This window comes from Ictalurus furcatus, chromosome 12 (assembly GCF_023375685.1).
Source record: "Ictalurus furcatus strain D&B chromosome 12, Billie_1.0, whole genome shotgun sequence".
In the NCBI taxonomy this organism is placed as follows: Eukaryota; Metazoa; Chordata; class Actinopteri; order Siluriformes; family Ictaluridae; genus Ictalurus; species Ictalurus furcatus.
Genome location: NC_071266.1, coordinates 1,180,001 through 1,194,603, shown reverse-complemented (window position 1 = coordinate 1,194,603; position 14,603 = coordinate 1,180,001). Strand labels below are relative to the sequence as shown.

At 39.3% G+C, this 14,603-nt stretch overlaps 1 protein-coding gene across 1 annotated transcript in view; it reads right to left on the bottom strand.

Moving 5' to 3' along the window:
• The window catches only part of bin1b (bridging integrator 1b), a 50,022-nt gene that overhangs the window by 21,238 nt on the left and 14,181 nt on the right, over positions 1–14,603 (bottom strand). Inside the window, exons 4-11 of the mRNA XM_053637531.1 lie at positions 14,546–14,603; positions 12,914–13,009; positions 8,075–8,182; positions 7,494–7,579; positions 5,918–5,993; positions 5,713–5,768; positions 5,547–5,576; positions 5,254–5,320 (exon numbers count right to left, since the gene is read on the bottom strand). The exon at positions 14,546–14,603 is cut by the window's right edge and continues 37 nt beyond it. Coding sequence (XP_053493506.1) covers positions 5,254–5,320; positions 5,547–5,576; positions 5,713–5,768; positions 5,918–5,993; positions 7,494–7,579; positions 8,075–8,182; positions 12,914–13,009; positions 14,546–14,603 — 577 coding nt within the window. The remainder of the gene's footprint in view (positions 1–5,253; positions 5,321–5,546; positions 5,577–5,712; positions 5,769–5,917; positions 5,994–7,493; positions 7,580–8,074; positions 8,183–12,913; positions 13,010–14,545) is intronic.

The window sequence follows — 14,603 nt, the reverse complement described above, 5'->3', positions numbered from 1 at the left end:
TAGTGACACCAAACTAACCGAGTCTCATGTTAGATAGCCAAAACATTTCATATTTTGTCGGTCTGGCAGTCCTACAAACAGTGATCACAACTAAAGCAAGTTTTATGATAAATCCAACTTTTTGTCCAATCTTACATTTTTTAAGCAATTAGCCCGGACATCCAAGAAAATAAACGCATGGAAAAAGTCTATTTAGAAGTACGCTTTTAAAAGGTTTTTGATGGAGAAGAGTCTGGGTTCAGTCCCAGCTGATTAACAGCCCAGCTAATGCCCCTGGTTAATACGTTAGTTAATATACGTTAACATTAATTGAAGATGGACATTCCTCACTGAGGGATTCCTCACTGAGGTTTGATCTATTTGTAAAACAGACCATGAAGCTGTAAAAAATAAACACTTTATGCTCTGTTAGATATGTTTTGACTACTTTTAAAAGTATATTGTATAATTATATCTGTAGGAGCTAATGAAATATTTTGTTAAAATGTTTATATTTCACAGGGGGGAAAGGATCCAGTTTTGAGACTGCATTCAGCAATTGTTGGGTAGCCCCTTACTTTATTCATTTTTCTACGTTATGATTATTTTCAAAAAAAAATAAATGAATTCTTAGAAACATGCATCTACTGTGATTCCTCCACAGATGTAAAGGGTCACATCATCATCTCTGGGTAACATGAAGACATCATAAAAACATAAATCTGTCAGAACCCACATAATCTCGGTTCGCCTCTGAGCGTGACAATGCACCAGAGTGTATACTGCCCAAGCGCCAAGTGCAGGCATAATGATAACATTCTGACAGGCTCTTATGATATTATGATATTGCTACAGGCTTGGCACATCCAGGCAACTTTCTAGCAATTTTGCACTCGATTGGTCACTCCAGTCTGCAGCAATTGAACCATCTGTGCTGCGGAACTGCACTTCTTGCAGTGGGACACTTAAGCCAAGACATAGGGTGTCCAGAGGAATGAGGATACTACCATACCTGGATGACTAGCTTGTGTGCTCAGCTCACGGCTGTATGAGCAGTGTGGTAGTGATATCTGAGCACCCTTCCAGTCAGGTTAGGAGGTTCGACATAGAATGCTAGTTAGCATGTATGTAACCAATTCTATGAACAGAACCAGTCAAAACCAATACCGACTCAGTGATTACTTGGCAAAAATGTGTTAAACACTGACCCTGGAGGTTATCTGATGTTCATGCAAACCACTGCTACTTGCATAACTAGTGTTGTTCTTGGTGTCTCAGCCATTTTTCTGGATATTTTGCTACTCTAAATCCTCACATCAGGATAAACATTACCATTACCATGTACAGATCTTAGGCACATCTTATACATCTGACCTCTCTCAGTCTTTGTCTTTGATCTTTGTCTTAACCCACCGAGCAGGTGGTGGAGCACTTATGGCCTGCACGGCCTCCAGGTCCATATCCATCAGACTGCCCACTGTAGGGCCATCAAACTGTCACATGCACACGTAAAAATCCACACAGTACCTTTAAAGGGATAGGTTTATGGAACTGTTCTGAGCACTGTGAGAATCGCCCATATTTATTGGAAACACTGGTTTGAAAGATCCTACTGGCAAAATCCCTGCTTCCCTACAAGCTAAAAACCAACATTGGAAAACAGACAGAGAATGGACAGCTTTGCAGTACTTTGTATAGAAAAAACGTAGGAGTGGCAGGATTTTTAAAATAATGGTGTGAGGGACATATTGTGAACTCATGAATGGATAAGAAAAATGGCTACAAGAATGATCAGGTGAAGGTTTGAATAGAGAGAGAGCGCAAGAGAGAGAGAGAGAAAGACAAAGTGAGAGGCACTGCTGACCTGTGACAGGTCAGTAAATCTTTATTCAGGGACCAGTGTATCTTCAAAAAGGTTGGTTACAGTGCCCCGCCTAAAGTGCCCCCCCTAAACAGCAAGGCCAATTCTATTGTTTTCACTATACACTGAAGACATTTGGGTTTGAGATCAAAAGATGAATTTATAGATATATTAAACAACAAAAATATTTGAACACGTGACTGATAGGTGTTTCTTGCTGCCCATGTGTGCCCAGTAAAGTTTATTGTTCAGGAAATTATTATCTCTGAATGTCTACTCTTGGTTTGACCTCTAGGTTTCACCTGTGAAGACTGTATTTGTTGTTGAAATGGATAAACCAACATGAAGACCGGAAAACTGTCTATGGGAGAAAAGCAAGCCATTTTGAAGCTGAGAAAAGAGGGAATATCAATCAGAGCCATTGCACATGCATTGGGCATAGCCAATAGAACAATTTGGAATGTCCTGAAAAAGAAAGAAACCACTGGTGTACTAACGGCCACGCATGGGACAGGTCAGCCAAGGAGAACATCATCAGTTGATGACAGAAACATTATAAGAGCTGTGCAAACAACGGTTATAAGAGCCCAAAACAACAGTTAGTTGTTCAACATCACCAAAAACCTTCACAAGGCAGGGGTGAAGGTATCACAATCCAGAAAGTGCAGAAATATAAAGGCCATACCACAAGATGAAAACCACTCATGAGCAGTAAGAATCAGAAGGCCAGATTGGAATTTGCAAAGAAATAAAAACCATGAGCCACAAAAATTCTGGAACCTCTATCAAAGTGATAGAAAGGCCAAAGTCATGATCCAAAACACAGAAGCACATCAGTCAAGCACGGTGGAAGAAGTGTCATAGCTTGGAAGAATGAATTCTTAAGTCTACAGAAAGAATGTCTTACAATTTACAAAGAAATGCATCAAATATAATTGGGAAGAACTTCATCATGCAGCAAGACAATGAGCCAAAAGAACTGCCAACCCAACAAAGGAGTTCATCAGGGGGAAATGGGGAAGGTTTTAGACTGACCAAACCAATCACCAGACCTTTTCAGAAGTCTCAGAAGTTCCACCTTCTGAAGAAGAGACTGAATGGAGAAACGCCCCAAACCTAACAACAACTGAAAGAAACTGCAGCATAAGCCTGGAAAAGCAACACAAAAGAAAAATGCAACAGGTTGGTGATGTCACTGGGTCACTGGCTTCATGCAGTTATTGCAAGCAAGGGATGAGTAGCCAAATATTAAGTGTTATTTACTTTGACTATCTGTTCCTATACTTTTGCTCACCTAAAAATTGGGTGGTCTGCCTCCAAAGGTTCCATGTTTTAAGTTGTTTAACACATCTAGATGTAAATATCAGGAAATGAATGCTGAAATTCTGATCTTTCATCTCATACAGTGAAAACAATAGAATTGGCCTTGCTGTGTCAATACTTTCAGAAGGGACCGTACGTTGTCCTGTTGGACCGCATCAGCTGAAGAAGATATGGTGGGCTGGGGGACCAGTCGCCCCAGTCTCAGCTCAGCTTCCACACACACACACACAAAATATACACATGCAGGTAGTAAAGATGACAGATTTACAAATAACATTGTACAACCCCAATTCCGAAAAAGTTGGGACAGTATGGAAAATGCAAAAAAAAACAAACAAAAGAGTCATCTGAAAATTCAATTCACCCTGCACTATATTGAAAACACATTATTTGATGTTTTACTTTGTGAATGTAATTTATTTTTCAAAATATACACTCATTTCAAATCTAATGACTGCAAGACACTCCAAAAAAGTTGGGACAGTTGACTGTTTACCACTGTGTAACGTCACCTTTTCTTTTAATAACACTTATTAAGCGTTTGGGTGCTGAAGACACCAATTGCTTAAATTTAGCAAGCAGAATTTTCCCCCATTTCTTCAGCTGCACAACTATACAGGCCTTTCTGCATTAATGATGACCTCACAGATGTGCACGTTACCCATGCCATGGGCACTGACACCCCCATAGCATGACAGACGCTGGCTTTTGGACCTGACGCTGATAACAGCTTGGATGGACCTTTTTCATCTTTGGCCCGGAGAACACGACGGCTGTTTTGTCCAGAAACTATTTAAAATGTTGACTAGTTGGACCACAAAACACGACTCCACTGTGCTACTGGTTTTTAAGACAGTGACGTCTGAGGGATTGGAGATCATGCACATTCAGAAGTGGTTTTCGGCCTCGCCCTTTACACACCGAGATTCGACCAGAATCCTTGAATATTTTAATTGTATTGTGCAGTGTAGAAGGTGTAATTCCCAAAATCCTACCGATTTGTCTTTGGGGAATGTTGTTCTTAAAGTGTTGGATTATTCTCTGACACATCTGTTGGCAGATCAGCTAACCTCGACCCGTCCTTACTCTTGAAGGACTAGGCCTTTTTTAGAGGCTCCTTATATACTATGATTCGACGATCGCCTCACCTATTTCACATCACATCGCTATTAGTCCTAAATTGCCTCCGTCCCAACTTTTTTGGAACGTCTTGCATGCATCAGTTTCAAAATAAATGTACCTTCAAAAAACAATGCCGCTGATTATGTAAAAAATCAAATACCTTGTCTTTATACGTTTTTTTGTTTGTTTGTTTGTTTAAATACAAGTCAAAGTACATTTACAAATCACTCCTCTTTGTTTTTATTAGCATTTTCCATACTGTCCCAACTTTTTTGGAATTGGGGCTCTAGCTTAATGCCATAAACCAAGAATTTTTAATATTTCTGTTTAAACTAAAACACCCTGTGTGCATGTCTGTGTTTTGCTCTGTGTAGTGTATGTATTTGTAGAATTCCTTTTAATTCCTGTTGCATTCAGCATCACACACACACACACACACACACACACACACACACACACACACACACACAACACATCCCGTATCTGCTTGTGAAGCCACAGAACACACCTAACCACCTGCAATTCTACTTTTCTCTTAGCTCTCTTCTCCAGGCTGAGATCAGGGAAACAAATCACATCAAATTGCTCAAACTAATCTCACCAGATGCCTGGTGACAGACAGTCTCTGATCTTTACGTTAATGTCCCAACTCCATCTTGACATACTAAACTGTATCATTCATGAAGCTACTGCAGAATGCACATGAACTGTTCTAAAATACCACACTGGTCTGATGCCTTAGTTCATGCATATATTGCAGATTGGTTGCAGTTGTAACTGCAGTAATATATTTGTGTGTACTGTCAGAGAAAGGCACTTAAAAAGGTGTCTGACGAGATCAATTATGGACTCCAGGAAGAATTTTTTACAGGTGCCTTATTCTCTTTATCTCATTATTCTCACTCTTTCTACCCCTCTATCCGGCTCTCTCTCTTTTAGTTTACAAATGAATGTCAATAGAACAGTACCTTAGATGCTGGTTTAGTTATGTCAGACCCAGACTCTGCTGTGACATTGTGGTTGGCTGCTACTTCACTGCAGGAAGGTAAAAAGAATCAGTGAAGCTATAAAAAAATTTCCTGAAAATCTCATGCAAAAATCACACAGAGGACAAGATGACAGGTGTAGAATAGGTTTTGCCTAAACATGTTGGTGTTAGTGCTACTTTGAACCATATTATGTCTTAACCACACACACACACACACACACACACACACACACACACACACACACACACACAACATAGCAAAAGTCTAATTACCTCTTCTCAGTAGTTTTGCTAGTAGCATTTCTGTGAGGAATGTGGAATTTGTTTTAGTATACACAAAGTATTGGGGCTTACAGTCAGTTTTGACATGCTAGATCTAGTAGACAAAGGGACAGACCAGATCTAATAGGACAAAGCTCAAAGCACAATAAACACTCACTCAGTCTGTCGCTGCTCCACAAGTTTGGTCATACTATCACATAGATTGTGGTTCAGCTGAGAATGAAAGAGAGATTTATGCTAAGGAATGACAGAGCTAATCCCCAAATTTCCCCTTTGAGATAACAGATGCATCTATTTATTTATCTTTTTATCTACAGCAAGTGTGTTAATATAAATAGGGTGATTGTTAGCAGAGCTCTCACTTTGCCCAGCTCTCTGTGGAACTCCTCCTCCAGCCTGGCTATACTCTGAAAGGTGGTCACATAGAAACCAACACGGCTGAGGAGTAAAGAGAGAAACTGAAACTGAGTTACATGTAAACAAAAAGAGACACACAAGTAATAGCTTCTCGTTTATATTTTAATTGCACCTTTTTGCCTTTCACTGCTTCCCTACCTGTACTTTCCCCCGAAGGGTACTGAAAGGAAACGAAGAATGGCATACAAGGACAGGGAAAGCAGCAAATGTTTTCCCCAAATGACATGTCCATGCTCACTGAAGAGTCACTTTAAATTTAAACCTTTAATTTATGATTTACGATACACTATATTAACATCAGGTTGAATATTACTGCACATTTACATTATACACTTTCCTATCTCTTACCACTGGAGTTCTCATATGATCATGTTTTAAGGAAATGCATGCATTTCTTGAAGTGACTAATGTTTTCATTGGTACAAATTGGTTCTTATTTATTGTTATTAGTCTTGTCATTTCTGTACATATTGGGTTTTATTATAAAAATTACTTCTCATTAATTCATTTTCTGTATCCTGTTCAGGGTCGCAGTGGATCCAAAATGTATCCTGAGAACAGTGGGCACGAAGCAGGGTGAGCCTCAGGCCATCACAAGGCACTATGCATGCATAGGGGCTGCACAGAGAAGCTGGAGGAAATGCACTTGGACATGGGGAGAACAAACAAAACCCCATATAGACAACAACCCAAGCTCAGGACTACACCAGGGACCCTAGAGTTGTGGCCTGGCAATGCTAGTGGCTGCATAATCTATCAATAGTGGAATAACCAATGCTATATTTTTTATTGAGTTGCTCTGGTTTGTATCAACTACATTCTTTACTAGAAGTCTGTTAGAAGAAGGATTAAGCTAAACACAGTCAATATAAAGCCTTGTACTTTATATTCACACTTTGCACAATATCCTGACTGTAGTTTTGTGTACATAAATCCATTACACAACAATGTGATCATATTGCTGTATGTGAAGCAAACAAGAAACGGAGGGGACAAAACCTGACCTACTCCCTTGTGCTGCCCAGTGCTGGAGTTTTATCATAGAGGAGAAAGCTTATTAAACACACCGGCCTAAGAAACTCACAGTGTGACTCATAATAAACTCATGTATTTAGAATGTCAGTTTCTGTTGTGAGCTGTGATTTTACTGCTTACACTTTGTTGTTTAATGTTTTCTTGTTTACACTTGAACGTTTAGTTTGAACAATATTACTCTGAAACTCTTGATAAAACCCTTGGAAGAGAAACCTTTCCAGGTATGCAGCCAGACATGACTCCCTGCCAACCAATCAGCATTCACAGGACCTGGTATAAACTAAGGCTTCCACATAGCAAGCACCTGTTTATCATTGCTTTCAAATGCTGTTTTCCTACTCCTTAAATTCTATGAGTGCATTATAAAAAAATAATATGCACCTAAATATGGAAAATTTAGATTTCTGAGTCATAGGCTAGAAAAAGAGTATTTAGAAAGAACACAAATAAAGGAGCAGAATGTTAGAGGGAGAAATGAGGTGACACCTGTTCCACAAAGATGGGAGCTCTTCTTGAAGGTCATAATTGATTTCTTCAAACACCTTTTGGGCTTTTCCCAACTCTTCCTCAGCCTGAGGAAACACACACACATATTACTGCAGTTACAGTCCCATCATAACATTTAGGTGAAGTAAGACATCACATTAACTGTGTCATTTTTAGAACAGTTACTGTACATCCTGCGGTAGATTTAGGATAGATGCAGTTTAGTCTATGCCAGAACTGTGAGTCAGGCAAGTGGAAGTTGGGGCATTAACTGGGAGTTAATGAGGTGTTAGGTCTATCACCTGGCATCTGGTAAGGTTAGTTTGTGCAATCTGACGTGCTGAGATTATTCCCTGAGCCCACCCTGGAGCAGATTTCGACATCAGGACCAAGCCTTGGACATTCAGAGAGTGAAAGAAAGACAGACAGCAAGCAAGCCAAGCACTTTTGTTAACACACATTTCCAGAATTTAAATTTGAGATCACACACACAGAGTTACAAGATTATTTAGATTAATTGGATATATTAGTATATTATACTGTATATGCACTCTAGCCTCACACATAGCATGCTAGGGTACCTTGGCAATCTTGGCCTCATCCTTCTTCTTACTTTTCTGTACTGAGGCAAAGTGATGTCTGGCACTATCAAAATCCACCAGCTTCCTTTCACGTTTAGCGATGCGTGCCTGTGGCGACAAATTGTGGCAAAAAAAATTCAGGCTTAGGTTCATAAAATGGAGTGTCAATCATTCTAATTGACTGTTAAGACAGAGGAGATCCAAAAAGGAATAGATTATCACATGCCTCTGTTTATATATAATGAAAGCATATCCCCAGTTTCCTCTTATAAGAATAATATTATAATATTTCAAGGTTTTTGTGGTGAGAATCTGTGTTCCAGACTGCAGCCAAGATTATACTTACTGTAATGACTGGAGATTTTTGGAGCTCATGATTATGTTTAATAACGCTACAGTCGGGTACATAAATATTTGGACAGTAACACTATTTTCGGAATCTTGCCTGTGTATGCTTAATTTCAAATCCATTGTGGAGGTAATTAGGATGTGATTGCAGTGAAGACCTTCAGGAGTGGTTTAACAAAAATATTGCATTAAACATTCAGGAGTTACTGTCTTTTTTTTTTTTTAACATAATCCCTTCATTTTCACAGGCTCAAAAAGTAAATGAGCAAATACTTATGAACCTGATTGACTGTATATTGGAGAGTATTAATGGAATTATATCTTGGATTGCTAATTCGACATCCCAGCTGAAGAATAGATAAACTTGACAGCAACACCCATCTCTTCAGTTGATTTAGGAGCAGTCTGTTTTAAGACTAGCAAAGAGAATTATTTCTGACCCAGTGTACAGAAGACCAGCTTCTTCCAGATGATTCAGAATTCTGGCATATAGATTATACGGTAGGGTTGCTACGGTATGAGATTTTCACGGTACGATAACCATCTCAGAAAATAATCGGTTATAATATTATTATTATTATTATTATTATTATTAGTTACAATGACACTTAAAGGAATGAAAACAGATGGGTGTTTTTTTTTATTATTGAACAAATGCTTTATTATAATTGAAACTTGAAAATGAAAGTATATGTAAAGAAGTCTCCCTTTTGAAAATAAATAAAATAAATAAGAACAATATAATTGAATACTTCAATTGAATTATAATTGAATAGTTCAATAATTGAACAAAAGAAATTAGAAGAAAAAAGGAGCAGGACCTGCTGTGGCTTTGTTTGGAACTATTTTCGTTGGTGAAATAGAACTTTTGAGTCTAAAATGTAAGTCACTTAATATTAATTTATTCTTTACATGTTTGCACAGCATATTAAATGAAAAATAACATTAGCTGTGTCAGCTTTTAAAATAAAGTCCTATGATTATTAACATACTGTATAATGTAGGTGCACAACAGCACAGCCAGACTGCTCCTGTGTGTACCTTAAACTCTCTCACACACACACACACACACACACACACACACACAGATCGGGGTCAGAAGCCATCTACGTATTCTTAAGCTAATTTTGGGATATCCATTAAGAAAAAAATGCTGGATAGAAACATCAGATGTGATTGAATGATAGGCTGATGTGACGGGATATTCAGCACATGTGGCCAACTTGTACAGTGCAAAGGCAATGCATTTTTCTGTGGGAACTTTGGTGCGGTGAGTCAGCATACCCGGACTAATCAGCAGACCAATTTCATTGCACAGCATCTAAAATGTTTGTCATTCTGAAATGTCTGAGCTGACGGTCATCAAAATTATTTGCTATAATTACCACCCAGAACAGTCTCAAATGATTCTTTTCCCCAAACATCAGGCATCCACCTCCGATTACAAATGGTAAATGATCTGCACTTGTATAGCGTTTTTTTAACCTTAGCAGTTCTACAAAGCACTTTACACTGTTTCTCATATTTTATATATATATATATATATATATATATATATATATATATATATATATATATATATATATATATATATATATATATAGAGATAGATAGCAGAGCTGCCATGCAAGGCACTAGCTTGCCATCGGAAGCAATGTGGGGTTCAGTGTCTTGCCCAAGGACACTTCAGCATGTGGAGTCATGTGGGCCGGGAATCAAACCCCCAACCCTACGATTAGCGGACACCCCACTCTACCACCTGAGCCACAGCAGATAACATGAGGCCACAGTGGGATGAGATAACATGAGCCACAGTGGCTTCCCCGGTTGCAACAACTTCCATTTGTGTTTATACTTTGCGGCCGTTTCCCTGGAAGTGACTATTTTGTTCTCTTGAACACATGGGATGGAAACGGTGCTTTATTCGCAAATGTTTTACACGATATTCCAATTTTTCACATATATTAAATTTGCAGCTTGGATGGCTAGTGTGTGTGTAAGTCAGAGGTTACTGAATGGACAGACAACACAGATGTAGCCAGAAGACTGGAAGTGAAAAATTATTTTGATGGCACATTTTATGATTGCCATTTAAACTTTCACACCTTTTTTTGTTAGGGATTAAAGTTATAAGTGGGACATATCCCTTGATCTGCATGGCGGGCTGTTTTTCTTTTTTTTTTTTTTTGCAAACTGGATATCCATCCCCGAGGACAACGCCCCTTTCGTTTTTGGGATACCCAAAGTAATTCCACACTGTTGATTTTAAATTTCTTTTTCGGCAAAAGATGGAAATTAGCCTCGCTTCTCTCTGACATTTTCGCTGTTGTATGTGTGCCACCAAGGACAACTCTGGTAGAAGAGTACAAGGCGGCTAAAGAACATCGGGTCATGAAGCTGTGACTCCAAGGACGTCAGTGTTTGCCAGCCAGCCTGGAGCAGCCAGCCTCTTCCTCCCATACAAGCTTACAGATGGGAATGTAATATACCCGACGGATGGGAAGTGGAAGTATGACAAGGAACTGGCCCAACTGCATTTTGGGTTAGAACAAGCAAAGAACAGGAACAAACAAAAACATCAAGTGCACGGTCCATGCTTCATTCATTGTCTAAGACCAGGCAATAAAGCAGTTAAGGAGCTAGGGGGCACATGGGTCCTGGCCAGAGTGAGTGACTGGGAAATGTGGGTGGACATCAGAAGGCAGCTTAAATTCTCAGAAGAAACTGTGGTCACTAATGTCTGAAAAGACATCCTGCTCTGGTTGAAAGGGATGAAGCAAGTGATTTTAATTGAGTTAATTCCCAGTGCCCTGGGAAGAGAGGACGGAAGAGGCATATAAGCAAAAGCCCAGGAAATACAAATCTCAAACCTTCAAGAGTCAGAAGAGGGGTTGGAAGACCTGGAATCTCCCAGTTGAGGTTGGCTGCAGGGGTTTTCCAGGGTAATCACTCTGGACGCCTTAGAAGTAAGAAAGAAGTATTAAAAGGTCCAGCTAGGAAGAAGTTGGTCATCAGTAAGCAGGCGGACACTGCATCCCCGTGGTTGTGTCTAAAGGTGGGGGGGGGGGGGGGGGGGCAAAATCAAACTGGCAGGGCAGAGCTGAACAGGGAAGTGACTGGTGCAGTGGAGGAGGCAGTTCTAGGATGCTGGTTCTGCTGTCCAGCCCTTCTCAGGTGTCATGGGTTCAAATAAATGAAACATCGGTGAGGAAGGGTGCCCGTTTGTGATGTGTAGATATGTTTGTGTGGTGTTAGGAGAAGTCCATACAGAATCAATGGCACTGAGCATGCATTAACGGTGCCAGTGGGGCTTGCTACAGCCTTAATCACTGGGTGAGGCTTATACGGGTCTCGTCGTTTTAGGTAGGTAGGTTTTTGTGGTTAGGTGTAACATGAGAAATCCATATGGAACCAGTGGCATTGAACAAGCCTGTATGGTTTTTAGTTGCGTTGGGTGGACATTTGTGATGGGCTTAAATAGGTGAAACACCAGGAAGGAAGGGTGCAATTCGAAAACCAGAAGAAGCCGCAAGGCCTCCATGCAGGGGAATGCTGAAAGTGAGAGAGTGGAGCAAATGTTGTACCAACCAGTTCACAAAAGTCACAGGGGGTAAAACCCTGTTAAGTGAGCCAGCTGTGATGACCCCATCATATTTTAGATATGCATTATAACTTTACATTATGCATTATATCGAACAAAAAATTAGGATAAAATTTCAACAGGTGAAATCACTAATGATCAGTCTAATTAGATCACTTTTTCAAGTTAATACTTTCTGTGCAGCAGCCATCCAGCCTACTTGGTTATCAGAATGGCTTTAGATTATGAACATTAAAGTGGACCACAAAAGCAAGAGAGGAAAGAAAAAGACTTGGACAGGGCAACACTCCAATGGTTAGATCTTTTTTTTTTTTTTTTTTTTTAAACATCTGGTCATTCTGGTACCTTATCTCCCTTTTTGATATCAAACTCTGACTGATAAGTGGTAAACTTTCATAATTAGTTGTCCGAATAGCTGAGTCACTGGCAGTCTTCAAACAACGTCTAAAGACTGACCTCTTCCTGAAGTACTTAAGTTAGCGCACACATACACACACACACACACACACACACAAATTGTGTTGTCTGTGTGCCTTTCTTACCATATTACCTCCCCAACAGAGTTTTAGACTGACGCTACACTGTGACCTAGTGAACCAGTGTATCAGGATGCATTTATTGACAGAGACTTCAAAGCACTTCTGTAAGTAGCTCTGCATAAGAGCATCTGCCAAATGCTATAAATTTAACTGTAAATGTAAATGCAAATTGTGTAAGTGTTTGGTAAATTTAACGCACCTACTAATTAGTTAGCTAACATCTGAAATGCATGATTAATATACCTGTCTTGTAACATATTTAAAATTACACTACTTGCTCATCATCTCATCTCATATTGTAGTGATATTTTGTAGAGCAAACACATTCCACTAATTAGTGACAAAGACAACCTTAATTTCAGGAAATTGAGCCATGTAGGCATCCACTGAGATGAGTGCACTGTCCACAAGCTTCTGATGGAAATCTCCCCACAGAACATCTGTATCCTGCAAAACAAAAGTGATCAGAGCATACACTCCAATTCCCACACCCATATAACACCCAGATTTAACAGACCCCTGTACCAACCAATATACAGGCTGCCCCAGGTCTCCATACATGGCAGAAATGAACACTTTTCAGCAAAATGTTTCATACTTTATATATTTATATATATTATATATATATATATATATATATATATATATATATATATATATATATATATATATATATATATATATATATAAAAAATGTATACACACACACACACACACACACACACATTTTTTTCCAGATAGATTTTAGAATGTCTTTCACAAAAATTACAGATCCAACTCATGAATGGATCAGGAAGCTGTCACAATATTGCAATGGACTATAACAGGAAACATGACAAGCACATCACATCACATCACATCACACACACACACACACACACACACACACACACACACACACACACACACACACCTCTGTTGCCACACTTGGGAGAGATGACTACATACGTGTTTACAAAGAAATGGTAATCATGCAGAGGATGCTTTGTAAACAAATTTGTATTTTGCTAAAAAAGTTTTAATTTCCCCATATGTTTGAAGACTTTTGCGACACCCTGTAGATTATGAACTGTATACAAATTACAGAACACTAAATGCCAACACCATAATACCAAGAGAGAGAGAGAGAGAGAGATATACAATATATGGCCAAAAGTATGTGGACACCTGAAAATTACACTTATATATGCTTGTTCAACATCCTAGTCCAGATTTAGTCTGTCCTTCCCTATTATAATAAACTCCACTCTTCTGGGAAGGCTTTCTACTAGATTTTGGAGCGTGGCTGTCGGGATTCGTGCTCAATCATCCAAAGGAGCATTTTTTTTTGGGGGGGGGGGGGGGGGGGGTCGGGGACTGATATCAGTGTGAAGGTCTGCCACACAGTCAGCATTCCAATTCATTCCAAAAGTGCACAGTGGGGTTGAGGTCAGGACTCTTTGCAGGCCACTCGAGTTCTTCCACACCAGCCTTGGCAAACCATGTCTTTATGGATCTAGCCTTGTAAACGGGGCATTGTAATGGTGGAACAGGTTTGGGCTAGGCCCCTTAGTTCCAATGAAGAAATATCTTTATGCAACAGCATACAAACACTTTACAGACAATTGTGTGCTTCCACCTTTGTTGCAGCGGTTTGGAGAAGACATATGAGTGTGAAGGTCAATTGTCCATATAATTGTGGCCATATAGTTTATTACAGTGTTTGCTCTAATGCTAAAATAGCAGCTACACTACATTAAGTACCTACAGTCTGAGATATTTTCCTGCAGATTATCATCCATCTCTTTCTCTATCATCTCCTTCAAGGGGAGAGTACAATCAAGACAAAGAAAGGGTTTATGACAAGGCTAAAACTTAACATTAATAGTTTTGCTGAAATTCTTAATTTGATTGTATCGCTTCGAATTTTACCATTTGCCTCCCACATAACCAACATAAACACAATTAATTTCTCTAAAGCTTGATGGTCACATGTTTACACACCTCAGTGATGATGTCCATTTCCTCCTTTCCAAACCAGTCTGGCTCATAAATGTCTGCT